This window comes from Emys orbicularis, chromosome 4 (assembly GCF_028017835.1).
Source record: "Emys orbicularis isolate rEmyOrb1 chromosome 4, rEmyOrb1.hap1, whole genome shotgun sequence".
Lineage (NCBI taxonomy): Eukaryota > Metazoa > Chordata > Testudines > Emydidae > Emys > Emys orbicularis.
In genome coordinates, this window is record NC_088686.1 from 157,024,563 (window position 1) to 157,037,777 (window position 13,215).

The 13,215-nt window shown below is 56.0% G+C and overlaps 1 protein-coding gene and 1 pseudogene across 1 annotated transcript; both read left to right on the forward strand.

The window, feature by feature from the left end:
- Positions 1–13,215, forward strand: part of LOC135877976 (RING finger protein 112-like) — a 1,138,053-nt pseudogene that overhangs the window by 88,797 nt on the left and 1,036,041 nt on the right.
- On the forward strand, positions 145–3,697 carry LOC135877419 (perforin-1-like). Its single transcript, XM_065402848.1, has 2 exons — positions 145–677; positions 2,584–3,697. The coding sequence occupies exons 1-2, from the start codon at positions 145–147 to the stop codon at positions 3,695–3,697; spliced, it is 1,647 nt and encodes a 548-aa protein (XP_065258920.1).

Below are 13,215 nucleotides of genomic sequence, written 5' to 3' on the forward strand. Positions count from 1 at the left end.
TTTCTCTCTCCATATAAGTAAGTTAACCTGTGGAACTGCCTGCTACTGAATTATGATTTATTCAGGATCTCTTTATGTCTCTCCCTGTAGGGGGTTTCTGAGACTGACGCCCCATCCTGTGCAAGGGACCCCATCACACCAGCCATGCCCAAACCTAGTGCCTGCATCCTCCTCCTCCTCCTATTCCTCCTCCCCGTGGTCTCCCCCGAATGCCAGACAGGCACGGCTGCTGCATGCATGAATGCAGCCTTCGTGCCCGGGCACAACCTGGTGGGGGAGGGGATTGACGTGACCACACTGGGCCGGACGGGGGCCTACTTGGTGGACACCAGCCAGTGGCGCGGCCCGAATGGCACCTGCACCTTGTGCCGGAACCCACTGCAGGGACGGCAGTGGCAGAGGTTGCCGCTGGCTGCGGTGGACTGGAGGGTCCGTGTCTCGTGCCAACGAAAGCTCAGCAGCTCGGTGCAGCAGTCGGCGATGGGCATGATGGAGTTGGCGGCGTCCGTGGTGCAGAATGACTGGAAGGTGGGGCTGAAAGTGCCCGTGGTGCCCAAGGTTAATGTCCGGGTGGGGCTGGCCGGCTCACGCTCCAAACTGGCCGAATTCGTCATGCAGAAGTCACGGAACGACAAATACACCTTCATAAGGCATGAGGTTTCCTGCCAATATTATGGGTAAGAACCAGCTTGGACACCTCCCAATCTGGGGATGGCTCGCCTGGCACTGAGATGCAGCTAGGTCTGGGGAGGAGCAGATGGGTAACAACTGCACAGTGATGACACACTGGGATGTCTCGCCCAGTGCTGAAAGGCCTCTTGGGTGGGGCAGCTGGGAAACAGTGGGACAGTGGTACCACTCAGCCATCCAGGGCCTTTCCCTCGTAGGGGGCTGTCTCGTTCTGGGGTGCGATCCAGGCCAGTGAGGGATTGTGTCACTGCCTGACCTGGAACCCTAAATGCTTCAAGGGGCTCTGCTGCTGTGAGTCTCTTCTCTGGACGCTCCACAAGCCAGCAGGGAGCCAATCAACTCTGATCCCAACAGCCTGCATGTGAACCTCCAGCACACTCTGGTCACTGACCCCAACACGCTTCCCATCCCAAGTGTCCCCCAAACCATTTGCTTTACAATGTCTGGCCCTCTCATGGCCCATTCGGAGAGATTTAAGGTTCCTTTGTTCCTTTAAAGATACAACACTCAGCAGCTTGCCGGGCTAACTGGAGTTCCCCCAGCGAGTTGGGTTAGCAAGTTTCTGAACTAAGGGAGAGAGGAGGGTGAGTGAGGTCAAGCACAAGGGATAAGGACAAAAGTGGTTACAAGCAAATAAAAGTGAAAAGCGCTTTCTGGTGGCTAAGATGTAACACAAGGATCGGCAACCTCTGGCACGCAGCTCCCCAGGGAAAGCCCCCTGGCGGGCTGGGCTGGTTTGTTTACCTGCCGCGTCCGCAGGTTCGGCCGATCGTGGCTCCCACTGGCCGCGGTTTGACGCTCCAGGCCAATGGGGGCTGTGGGAAGTGGCGGCCAGCACATCCCTCGGCCCCCATTGGCCTGGAGTGGCTAACCGCGGCCAATGGGAGCCGCGATCGGCCGAACCTGCGGATGTGGCAGGTAAACAAACCGGCCCGGCCCGCCAGGGGGCTTACCCTGGCAAGCCGCATGCCAGAGGTTGCCAATCCCTGATGAAACAAAACAAGGCACAGTCTTTGTGCAAGGCAGTTTCCTTATCAATCTACCGTCCAGCGAGATGGTTGACCACCCCTCTGGTCGAGATCTCCCACCGAGTCCAATGTGCTTGGATCCTTTCTCAGCTTAGGTGAAAGATCATTTGGGGTCCTCCGCCCCTCCCTTGATAGTCCAGTGAACCTTTGCAATGGATTCCCCTTAGGGTCACCCCGCCATAGTAAAGTCCACCCAAGCTGTGAGGAAGGTGATGTGGAGTCAGCTGGCCAAGGAAAGTCCTTACTGGTTTCTTCCCCTGCTTGGGGCTGCTAAAATGCAAATCGATCTGTTTCCTGCACTCTCCTCCCCCTGCCATCTTGATGGTCCTGTTGACCCTCATTTGCAGTCCCCTGGTCTCTTACTGTGCCTTGGAGATGCCTTCCAGGGACGGAACCACAGTCCTTTGTCTAGGGTGGGTACCTATCGCCCTGCCTGGCAGATGCACTCTGATAACAGAATTTCCCACTCGCATGCGTGTTTGGATGTGTCCTCCATACAGACACCTCGCACTGATAGCAACGAGCAGTGTGGCATTAGCTTGTTGTCGATAGCTTACATGGCCCCTTTTAGATTCAGGTGATGACATGAGTGAGGTGAGGGACACTGAACTGGTCAGGCCAGCTGAGACTCACTACCAGATACCAGGGAGCCCTTGTCCTCTGGCATTTGGGTGCTGTTAGGGTCACACCTGAGCCACAGGAGCGCTGGCTCGGATCTGACGACAGAGCGGGGACTGGCTGGCACAGGGGGACAGGGAATGGGACACGGGGCCTTTCCCTCTAGGGGTTGCTGCTCTGATCTGGACCTGGCTAGCTATGGGGGATTTTCTAATTGTCCCATAAATTCTTTGGGTCCCTGGGGCAGGTTCCGGATCAGCGAGAAACCTCCACTCACCAGCCATTTCACCCAGGCAGTGAAGAACCTTCCCAGCCTGTACAACAAGGCCTCCGAGCCGGAGTACCATCATCTGATTCAGACCTACGGCACCCACTATGTGTCCCAGGCATCCCTGGGGGGCCGGGTGCGGGACGTGACTGCGGTGCGGGTCTGCCAGGCGGCGCTGGATGGGCTGACCGTCAATGAGATCAGGGACTGTCTGAGCACGGAGGCGGCCGTGAATATTGGGGTGGCTTCATTGCAATTCAGCTTCAGCAAGTACAAGGAGAAGAAAAATAAGTTGAAATTCCATCAGAGCTTCCACGAGATGTATCGGGAGCGCCACGTGGAGGTGGAGGGAGGGAAGAACATGGCCGACCTGCTCTTCTCCAACAATTACGTTGGGGCCTTCTCAGACTGGGTGAAAACCCTGGAGTCCCTCCCTGGCCTTCTGACCTACTCCTTGAGGCCGATCCACACCTTGGTGGAGAAGAACAATCCCAAGCGGGAGGTGCTGAGGCAGGCCGTGAGCGAGTACATCCGTGAGAGGGCCCTGCGGATGGATTGCACCAAGAGCTGCCCAGTGGGGACCCAACGCAGCGCCCTAGACCCCTGCTCCTGCGTCTGCCCTGGGGACAGCTCCACCAACACCATGTGCTGCTCGCAGCAACAGGGCCTGGCAAGGCTGACGGTAACTGTGGAGCGGGCAAATGGTCTGCGGGGCGACCCCATCGGTGCTACTGATGCCTACATCAAGGTCTTCTTTGGGAGGAGGGAGATCCGGACTGGCACCATCTGGAACAACAACAATCCTGTTTGGAACAGACACATGGACTTTGGCTCTGTCCGTGTCACTGACGCCAGCCAGCTCCGTGTCGAGGTCTGGGACAAAGACAGGTGGAGGGATGACCTGCTGGGGGCCTGCAACATCCCACTGAAGTCTGGGGGGCCCCGTCACAGGGAGTGCTACCTGAAACACGGCCGCATCTGGTTCCGTTACAGTCTGCCCTGTGGGCCTAACCTTCAGGGCCAGATCTGTTCTGAGTATGTTCCCCAGCCCCCCCAGCACAGCATAATCAAAGGGAAGGAGCCCTTCTGGTGAGCGCCCTGGTTCGGGAATTGAAGAGGGGCACGGGTGTGCGTTGCTCAACAGTGCTCCCTGTCCCTCAAAGCATTTCCTAGCTTCTGCTCTGCTGACGCTACTGGGCTTCATGCTGTCATTTCTGCTGGGGAATCGGTGTCTCCTATGCCCATAACAGCCTCCTCCCTTCCACAGACCGGTCACCCTCACAACTCTCTCTGGAAAAGCATCCCATCACTAACTGCCTATTCCTGAGCCATTGAACCAGTACATACATTGACTGTCTCCAACCAACCAACAACCCAACCCAACACTGTATGTATCCAGTGCATCCAAGCTATCCATCAATCCATCCATCCATCGAACCAACCAACCAACCAACAAACCAACCAACCCACTAATGTATGTATCCAGTGCATCCAAAGTTTTCCATCAGTCCATCCATCCATCGAACCACCCACCCACCCACCCAACAAACCAACCAATCTATCTATCCAGAACATCCAGAAAATCTCTCCAACCAATCAGCCAAGAAATCAACTATCCAGTGTCTGTATCCAATACATCCAATGTATCCTTCAAACCAATTAACCAATGAATGTATCAAGGTCATCCAAGCATTCCATCTAATCAACTAATGTATGTATCCCCTACATCCAACATCTCCAGCCAGCCAGTCAATCAACCAATCATTGTATCCAGTGCTTCCAACATATTCAAGCAAGCAACCAATATATGTATCCAGTGCATCTAATGCTAATATAACATTGGCAATTGGTAGCATTCACAGTTAACACCCAGGAGGACATTCCACAGGGCTATTGTTTCAGCTTGTTAGCAGACTCCAGGAGATGGCCCTGCATTGGGGTCACATTGGAAAGGACAAATCCCCCTAGCTCTGGGATTAAAGTGTCTTCCAGGCTCACACCTACCTGCATCTGCTGAAAGCCAAGATTAATAGTGCCATGGTGTAGCAAACTGGTGAATGGGGATTGTTAACTCTGAACCCTACTGACTGCATGTTAAATATCTCCAGCATGGAAAACTACCAGGCAGCTTTGCAGCTCCACCACAAAATGATTTGCTTCTGGGAGGATTCCAGATCTCTGGCTCTTTGCAAATGTGTCTCTCTGCCTCAATAAATATTTGTGAAAGAAAGTTTGTAGACAGGAAGCCTTGTCATTCTTCTAACCCCACTGGGCTGGACCAAGATGGAGCAGATTAGAAATGAGCGGGTGCAATACATATTTGAGGACACTGGGGGGGGGCACTGGGCTGGAGGGGAGTGAGGCATGACAAGACAGGGGAGCTAGACAGCTGGATGAATTTGCTGCAATGGGGAATCCAGTGTAATGTGGCTAATGCCAGTCAAGAGAAGTGTTTCTTTCAGGGACATAGTGGGGTGGGTAGGAAAGGGAGCCAAGAAGATGGACAGGTTTATTATGGGGTATTAATAGTGCACAGCTGATATTTGCAGGTTAATAATATTGCCAATGTATCCTGGAGGGGATATGCAGCTTCTTCCATCTACAGCTCATATATAGGACCAGCTAGTACAGAGGGGCGGGGATTGGGATGCATGGCAGTAGAGGGCAGTGTGCTGCAGGAAATGCCCTGGGGGGCTTGGTAGGGGGTGCTGTCCTCTGACATTAAGCACTGATCCCAACGCCCCAGTGTGGCACTAGGGGGCACTATGCTGCAGACAGCAGGGTAGGGGGCGCTCTCCCTTGGCCATCAATGCTGGCCCCAGTGCCCCAGTGTGGTGCTAGGGGGCGCTGTGCTGCCAGGAACGGGACAGGAGGTGAACATTGATGGATGGAAAATGGTTTACAAAGATATCGGTTACTTCTATCTAACTTATCTTTCTCTTACTAACGAAATCCTTGCTGTTCCTTAAAGGGCTGCATTTTCCGGGTCATGATTTTAACAGGATATTGGAATGCAGCTGTCACTGAAGATAGAAGCCATTCTCCTGTTGAACACCAGAACTACATGTCATGCCTACCCTTGAATCTTTCGCTGTCAGGTCTTTTGGCAGCTGACAGGCGCTATCTGACATTGCTTGGCTGCCTTTGTCTGGGCCACCCAAGAGGCTGTGTCTGCAGAAGATATGGTGCATTTTGAGTAGGCTTCCCGGTACCCCCCATGCCACCATCTGGGGCATTTTTTTCAGTGCATGTAGGTTACCAGTTGTAGGAGCATCAGTCTTGGAGGAAGGCAACATCTCCTCGCTCTTGGGCCCCTGACAAGACAAGGGGAGAATTAGCCCTGGCCCCCTAGGTAGAGCTCAGAAACAACCAACAGTCAAGGGGCTCAGGCCTTCAGGCAAAGCAGAGCCCCATAGAATCTAGGGGCTCAGGCCCTCAGGCTTTGTGGAGTAATGAACAGTCTGACACCCTGACTCTGGCAGATGTTAGACAAACGCTGGCCTCCTGGCCTAAGGTGGGGAAACGGCCACCCCAGGAGTGGGGCGGCTGCAGGAGGTAGGGGGATCCAGGCCCACCCTACTCCACCAGGTCCCAGCCCAGGGCCTGAACAGTGGCGGATGGTTCCACCACTAGGTCAGCAGGGATCCAACCATAACACGCTGAGCCCCGAGCGCTGGTTACAGCTAGCTTTCCGCTGGCCATGTAAAATGTTTCCCCCAAAGCAGCTCTGATTGTCCAACCAGCTTCCCGGCCCTGCTTCCTATTCTAACCCTAACCTGACTCCATTACTCTACCCCTAAACCCTGCTCTAACATGATCCCTGCTCCCTTCCCCTAACCCTAATGTAACCCCTTTGCTAACCCTAACCCTGCTCCCCTTCCCAGATCGGATCATTGAGAATGGGCCCATCTAACCCAATATCCCACCCCATCCCTGCCACCTCAGATCACAGTCAGACCCATGGGCCAATGTAACCTAGTATCCCGCCCCCTCCCTGCCACCCTGAATCACACCTATCAGCCCATCTAGCCCAGTATCCTGCCATCTCCTTGCCACCCCACGTCAGACCAGTGGGCCCATCTAGCCTGGTATCCAGTCTTACACTGTGGCCAACTCTGGAATAACCTGCCCTCCTGGGGGCACTTTCCTCCTGAGCCTCATTAATCAGAGGGCAGTTTAAGCCCTGGAGCATGACATTTACACTCCTTCCAAACATATTTGTTTTAAACCCTTAGGAGTATAACTCTGGCTCTTCCATTCCCCATATAAAGATCCTATTCCGAATCCTGACTCACATCCTGTGCCAATGAGTTCCACAGCCTACCTGGGTATTTAAAGATAGTATTTTCTTTGAGTATTTAAGGTTAGTGGGTTAGAGCAGAGGGGGCTGGGAGCCAGGACTCCTGGCTTCCATCTCCAGCTCTGGGAGGGGAGTGAGGTCTAGAGGGTTAGAGCAGATTCGAATGCACAGAGATCTATTCAGGCTTTCATTATATTTAATAAATGAGCCATACAAATTGGCAGAGTCCATGTGTGTGTCTGTATGTGTACAGGTGGGGGCATGGAAAACTGCCAAACCAGCCAATCATTTGTCAGCTGAGACGCTGTAATGAGCCAGCCAGGTGAGGGGAGAGCCACACATTTCCCATTTGCACCTCCGTTTCCCTACAAAGCACATCCCCTCCCATGATGGCGGGAGGGGACGGGCATTGTGATGCCAGACAGCGGAGAAGCAGCCAGGGCAAGCGCAGGATTCCTGACTAACAGCTCAGTGATTGAAAGTGGAGTGTGAGGGGCAAATTCCTCAGTCTCTGTTGGCAAGAAAGACACGGCTCAGCTCGTTAGGGTCACTGAGACCAGAACCCAGCCTTACTCCACTGGCGTCAGATGGGTCACTCCGCATTTTCTCCAGGGCCACTGAGATCAGCACACATACAATGGGGGCCCTGAGCTCTGTAGGAGCCAGTCCCTCACCCTCATAACTCACAGTCCAAACAGACAAGACAAACCGAGGGTGAGGAAGGGAAACTGAGGCACAGCATGATTGAGTGATTTGCCCACCGTCACACAGGGGGTTGGGAGGTGAACCCAGGAGTCCTGGAATCCCTCCCCGGGCCATAGACACAATAGCATTCCCCTGTTCTCCAACACCCAACCTGGCTGATGCATCTCTGAGGGTGGTGTGGAATAAGTAGATTCTGCAGCACCTCAGCCTTCATTTCACAAATTAATCCTCTAGCACTCATGGCTGCAAAGAAAGCCATCCAACCGGTGTGACACGCACCAGCGTCTGCAGAGAGCCTGACACAACAGCTCTGAGCAGCGAGAACTGGCTGCATTTGTCTCCATGGGCTCGTTCACACTTGAAACTAATGATGTCACTTGCTGGCACATCAGTGTACCTTGACCTACTGATTGTTTGGGTGGATGAGGCAAGAGAAGGAGATGGGGGTGATACCCATGTGGGGTGGGACAATTGGGAGTGGACATGGAGAGACCGAACAAGGATTCATGTCTATAGTTTAACTCCTGTTGATTCTGAAGCCTAATGATAACCTTTTAAATGTCAGTTTTTACCCTCTCATTGCTGGTGGTTTCAGCAGAGGGGTGAGTGAACAGGGTGGGGAGTGGTGCCCATGTGGGGTGGGGGGCAACTGGGAGCTGACACAGGGAAGCGTCATATCTATCATGTTCCCTCTTGCTGACTCTGGAGTCTAATGATGACATGTAACAATAGCAGTTGTCACTATTCCCCACCTGATCATGTTAGTGGGGTGGAAGTGGAACACTGGGGGAGGGGAACTGGGAGCTGCTACAGGGATGGGGGGGGGGGGCGGATTCAGCCCCATAATTCAACCCAATTTAATTCTGCAGCCCAAGAAGGATGCTTGAAATCATGAGTGCCAGTAATTTTTTTATTAAGGTAGCATGGAGACCCCAGCCGTGATCAGGGTCCCCGCCAGGCCAGGCACTGCACAGACGCCTGCAACAAGATCAGGGCACTAGTTCATCTTCTCTGCTCCATCCCATAGCCCAGGGCAGAGGATTCCCCTGGCTCCCCCTGTCCTGAGCCCAGGAATGGGTGTTTGGCTGAAGCAGCTGTTCTACCAGGCTGGAGGGGACCCCACTAGAGCCCTGAGCAGGACTATTTTTTAAATCTCTCCCTGCAATACCCACACCCACTCGAGGGTTGCCAACTCGGACCGGACACTATTTGTGGCAATGGTCCGACCGAGTTGGCAACCCGATCGCACTCCCGCACTGTTCCCTGCATTTGTATCCTGCTCTCACCCGCAAAAACCTGACATCGGGCAAATCCTGCAAGAGAGACAGATTTCCCCATGCTGAAAGAAAGAAAGAAAGAAAGAAAGAAAGAAAGAAAGAAAGAAAGAAAGAAAGAAAGAAAGAGTTAATATATTATAAACACAATTCAGGCACAATTTTTACCACTAAAAGAATAAAACAAATTTTGCTTAAACCATGTAAAACACTACTTTAAGTCCTATTGGAATAGACATCAAATCTCTTTTCTATCCCTTGCTTAAATGTAAGTATTACAAGCTTTATTTTTAAAATAGGGAAAAACTTGCTTTATGTTGCTGAAATTCTGTTTGTGACACACGGCTGTCAGGTGTAGTTCACACGGAATGTGAACCAAATTGCACCACAATTTTGCCATAAAAGGTGCAGATGGTTTTTTAATGGTTATAAAAAGTAAGTTGTTTAAAAAAAACTGGATTATTTTTAACCTGCTTCAGCACCGTTTTTAGGACTTTGAAACTTCCCAGTCCAGTTAAGCGTATGTCGGGGTCATTCATGCTTTTTGAAAACCATTGGGTGGAAAAACTGCTCGCAGCACTGCGTGCAAACTGCCACACCTGTGCCTCTGATGAAGTTGTCTATAACCCATGAAAGCTTATGCCCAAACCAGGGCCGGCTCCAGGCACCAGGCAACCAAGCTGGTGCTTGGGGCGGCACCTGGAGGGGGGCGGCGCGCGCTCGGGCCGCCGGGGAGAGCGGGTCCACAGCTGGGCTCGCCGCCCTCCCCCCGGCGCTCTGGCCGCCCTCCCCCCCCGCACCCTCCCCCAGGCTGCCGGGGGGAGAGCCGAGCCCCAGCCGGGGCTCGCCGCCCTCTCGCCGCCCTGCCCCCGGCGCTCTGGCCGCCGGGAGGAGAGCCGAGCCCCCGCCAGGGCTCGCCGCCCTGCCCCCGCCGGGGCTCGCCGCCCTCCCCCCGGCGCTCTGGCCGCCGGGGGGAGAGCCGAGCCCCCGCCGGGGCTCGCCGCCCTGCCCCCGGCGCTCTGGCCGCCGGGGGGAGAGCCGAGCCCCCGCCGGGGCTCGCCGCCCTGCCCCCGGCGCTCTGGCCGCCGGGGGGGGAGCCGAGCCCCCGCCGGGGCTCGCCGCCCTCCTCCCAGGGCTTCGGCCGCCCTCCCCTCCGGCGGCAGACCGGGGGGCGCGTCCCGCCAGGAAGGAGCCGCAGCCGCAAGCGGGAGGGAGAGGCGCGGGGCTCCCCGGCAGCAGCAGGGATTCGGCCCACGCCCCCGCGCTGCCCACTGGGCCCCTGCCCGCTCCGCCTGGACCCACCACGCTGCCCCACGGGCTGCAGGGCTGGAGCAGCCTCTGGGCTGCGCTCCCGGCCCCAGTGTGCAGCGGCCAGGGCAGAAGCCCTCTGGTGCGGGGGGAGAGCGGAGCCCCCGCCGGGGCTCGCCACCCTCGCCCCGGGGCTCCGGCCGCCCTCCCCCCGGCGGGAGAGCGGAGCCCCCGGCGGGGCTCGCCGCCCTCCTCCCAGGGCTCCGGCCGCCCCCCCCCCCCCCGGCGCCCTGCCCCCGGCCGCCGGGGGGAGAGCGGAGCCCCCGCCGGGGCTCGCCGCCCTCCCCCCCCCCGGCGCCCTGCCCCCCGGCCGCCGGGGGGAGAGCGGAGCCCCCGCCGGGGCTCGCCACCCTCGCCCCGGGGCTCCGGCCGCCCTCCCCCCGGCGGGAGAGCGGAGCCCCCGGTGGGGCTCGCCGCCCTCCTCCCAGGGCTCCGGCCGCCCTCCCCCGCCGGCGCCCTGCCCCCGGCCGCCGGGGGGAGAGCGGAGCCCCCGCCGGGGCTCGCCACCCTCGCCCCGGGGCTCCGGCCGCCCTCCCCCCGGCGGGAGAGCGGAGCCCCCGCCGGGGCTCGCCGCCCCCCCCCCCCCGCCCCCAGGCTCCGCCCCCCCCGCAGGGGGGGCGGGGCGGCCGGAGGCTTTTTTGCCTGGGGCGGCAAAAAAGCCAGAGCCGGCCCTGGCCCAAACAAACATGTTAGTCTCCCTGGTCTACACTACGACTTTAATTCGGATTTAGCTGCCTTAATTCGAATTAACGCTTGACCCGTCCACACAACGAAGCCAGTTAATTCGAATTAAAGGGCCCTTTAATTCGATTTCTGTACTCCTCCTCGACGAGAGGAGTAGCGTCAAAATCGGTATTGTTAATCCGAATTAAGGTTAGTGTGGCCGCAATTCGATGTTATTGGCCTCCAGGAGCTATCCCACAGTGCACCATTGTGACCGCTCTGGCCAGCAATCTGAACTCGCATGCACTGGCCAGGTGGACAGGAAAAGCCCCGGGAACATTTGAATTTCATTTCCTGTTTGCACAGCGTGGAGAGCACAGGTGACCACAGAGAGCTCATCAGCACAGGTAACCATGCAGGCTGATAATCGAAAAAGAGCACCAGCATGGACCGTACAGGAGGTACTGGATTTGATCTCTATATGGGGAGAGGATTCAGTGCTAGCAGAACTGCGTTCGAAAAGACGAAATGCCAAAACTTATGAAAAAATTTCCAAGGGCATGATGGAGAGAGGCCACAATAGGGACACAGATCAGTGCCGCGTGAAAGTCAAGGAGCTCAGACAAGCCTATCAAAAAGCAAAGGAGGCAAACGGTCGCTCCGGGTCAGAGCCGCGGACATGCCGCTTCTACGCTGAGCTAAATGCATTTCTAGGGGGGGCCGCCACCACTACCCCACCTCTGACTGTGGATTCCGAGCTGGGGATAATCTCATCAGGTACACCTGATGATTCCGTGGAAGGGGAAGAGGAGGAGGAGGAGGACGAGCTGGCAGAGAGCACCCAGCTCTCCGTTCTCCCCAACAGCCAGGATCTGTTTCTCACCCTGACTGAAGTACCCTCCCAAGCCTCCCAAGCCAGCACCCAAGACCATGACCCCATGGAAGGGACCTCAGGTGAGTTTACCTTTTAAAATATAAAACATGGTTTAAAAGCAAGCATTTTTAATGATTAATTTGCCCTGAGCACTTGGGATGCATTCGCAGCCAGTACAGCTACTGGAAAAGTCTGTTAACATGTCTGGGGATGGAGCGGAAATCCTCCAGGGACATCTCCATGAAGCTCTCCTGGAGGTACTCCAAAAGCCTTGCCACAAGGTTTCTGGGCAGTGCAGCCTTATTCCGTCCTCCATGGTAGGACACTTGACCACGCCATGCTAGTAGCAAGTAATCTGGTATCATTGCCTGACAGAGCCTGGCAGCGTATGGTCCCGGTGTTTGCTGGCATTCAAGCAACATCCGTTCTTTATCTTGCTGTGTAATCCTCAGGAGAGTGATATCGCTTAGGGTAACCTGGTTGAAATAAGGGAATTTAATTAAGGGGACAGAGGTGGCCGTTCCTACTGGGCTGTTTGCCTGTGGCTGAAAAGAAATCCTTCCCTGCATTTAGCCAAGTGCAAAGGGGGGGGGGAGGATTGGCCCAGAGCTTTTCGCGTTTTGCTAGCAGGGATCTTCCCTGATACCAGCCACGCGGTGGGGGGAGGGAGAAAGCACTCATCCCAGAGAATTCATGGCGGGGGGGGGGGTGTTAGTTTGGTTCCTGCAGGGATCTTCCTTGATACCAGCCACGCGGGGGGGGGAGGGAGAAAGCACTCATCCCAGAGAATTCATGGCGGGGGGGGGGGTTAGTTTGGTTCCTGCAGGGATCTTCCCTGATACCAGCCACGCGGTGGGGGGAGGGAGAAAGCACTCATCCCAGAGAATTCATGGCGGGTGGGGGGGGGTTGTTGTTAGTTTGGTTCCTGCAGGGATCTTCCCTGATACCAGCCACGCGGTGGGGGGAGGGAGAAAGCACTCATCCCAGAGAATTCATGGCGGGTGGGGGAGGGTTGTTGTTAGTTTGGTTCCTGCAGGGATCTTCCCTGATACCAGCCACGCGGTGGGGGGAGGGAGAAAGCACTCATCCCAGAGAATTCATGGCGGGTGGTGGGGGGGTGGTGTTAGTTTGGTTCCTGCAGGGATCTTCCCTGATACCAGCCACGCGGTGGGGGGAGGGAGAAAGCACTCATCCCAGAGAATTCATGGCGGGGGGGGGGGTGTTGTTAGTTTGGTTCCTGCAGGGATCTTCCCTGATACCAGCCACGCGGTGGGGGGAGGGAGAAAGCACTCATCCCAGAGAATTCATGGCGGGGGGGGGGGGTGTTAACCTTCAGCAGCAGAAAACAAGCTAACAGGAAAACTGCAGCACAACGGGCTTTGCTTGGTATGTGGGAAAGCAGGGCGCAGAAGCCTAAAGACAGTGGCTTACCATGGCAGCATGCAAGGTGAATTCTGTTGCCCGGACCTGCGTCTGTGATCTCTAGC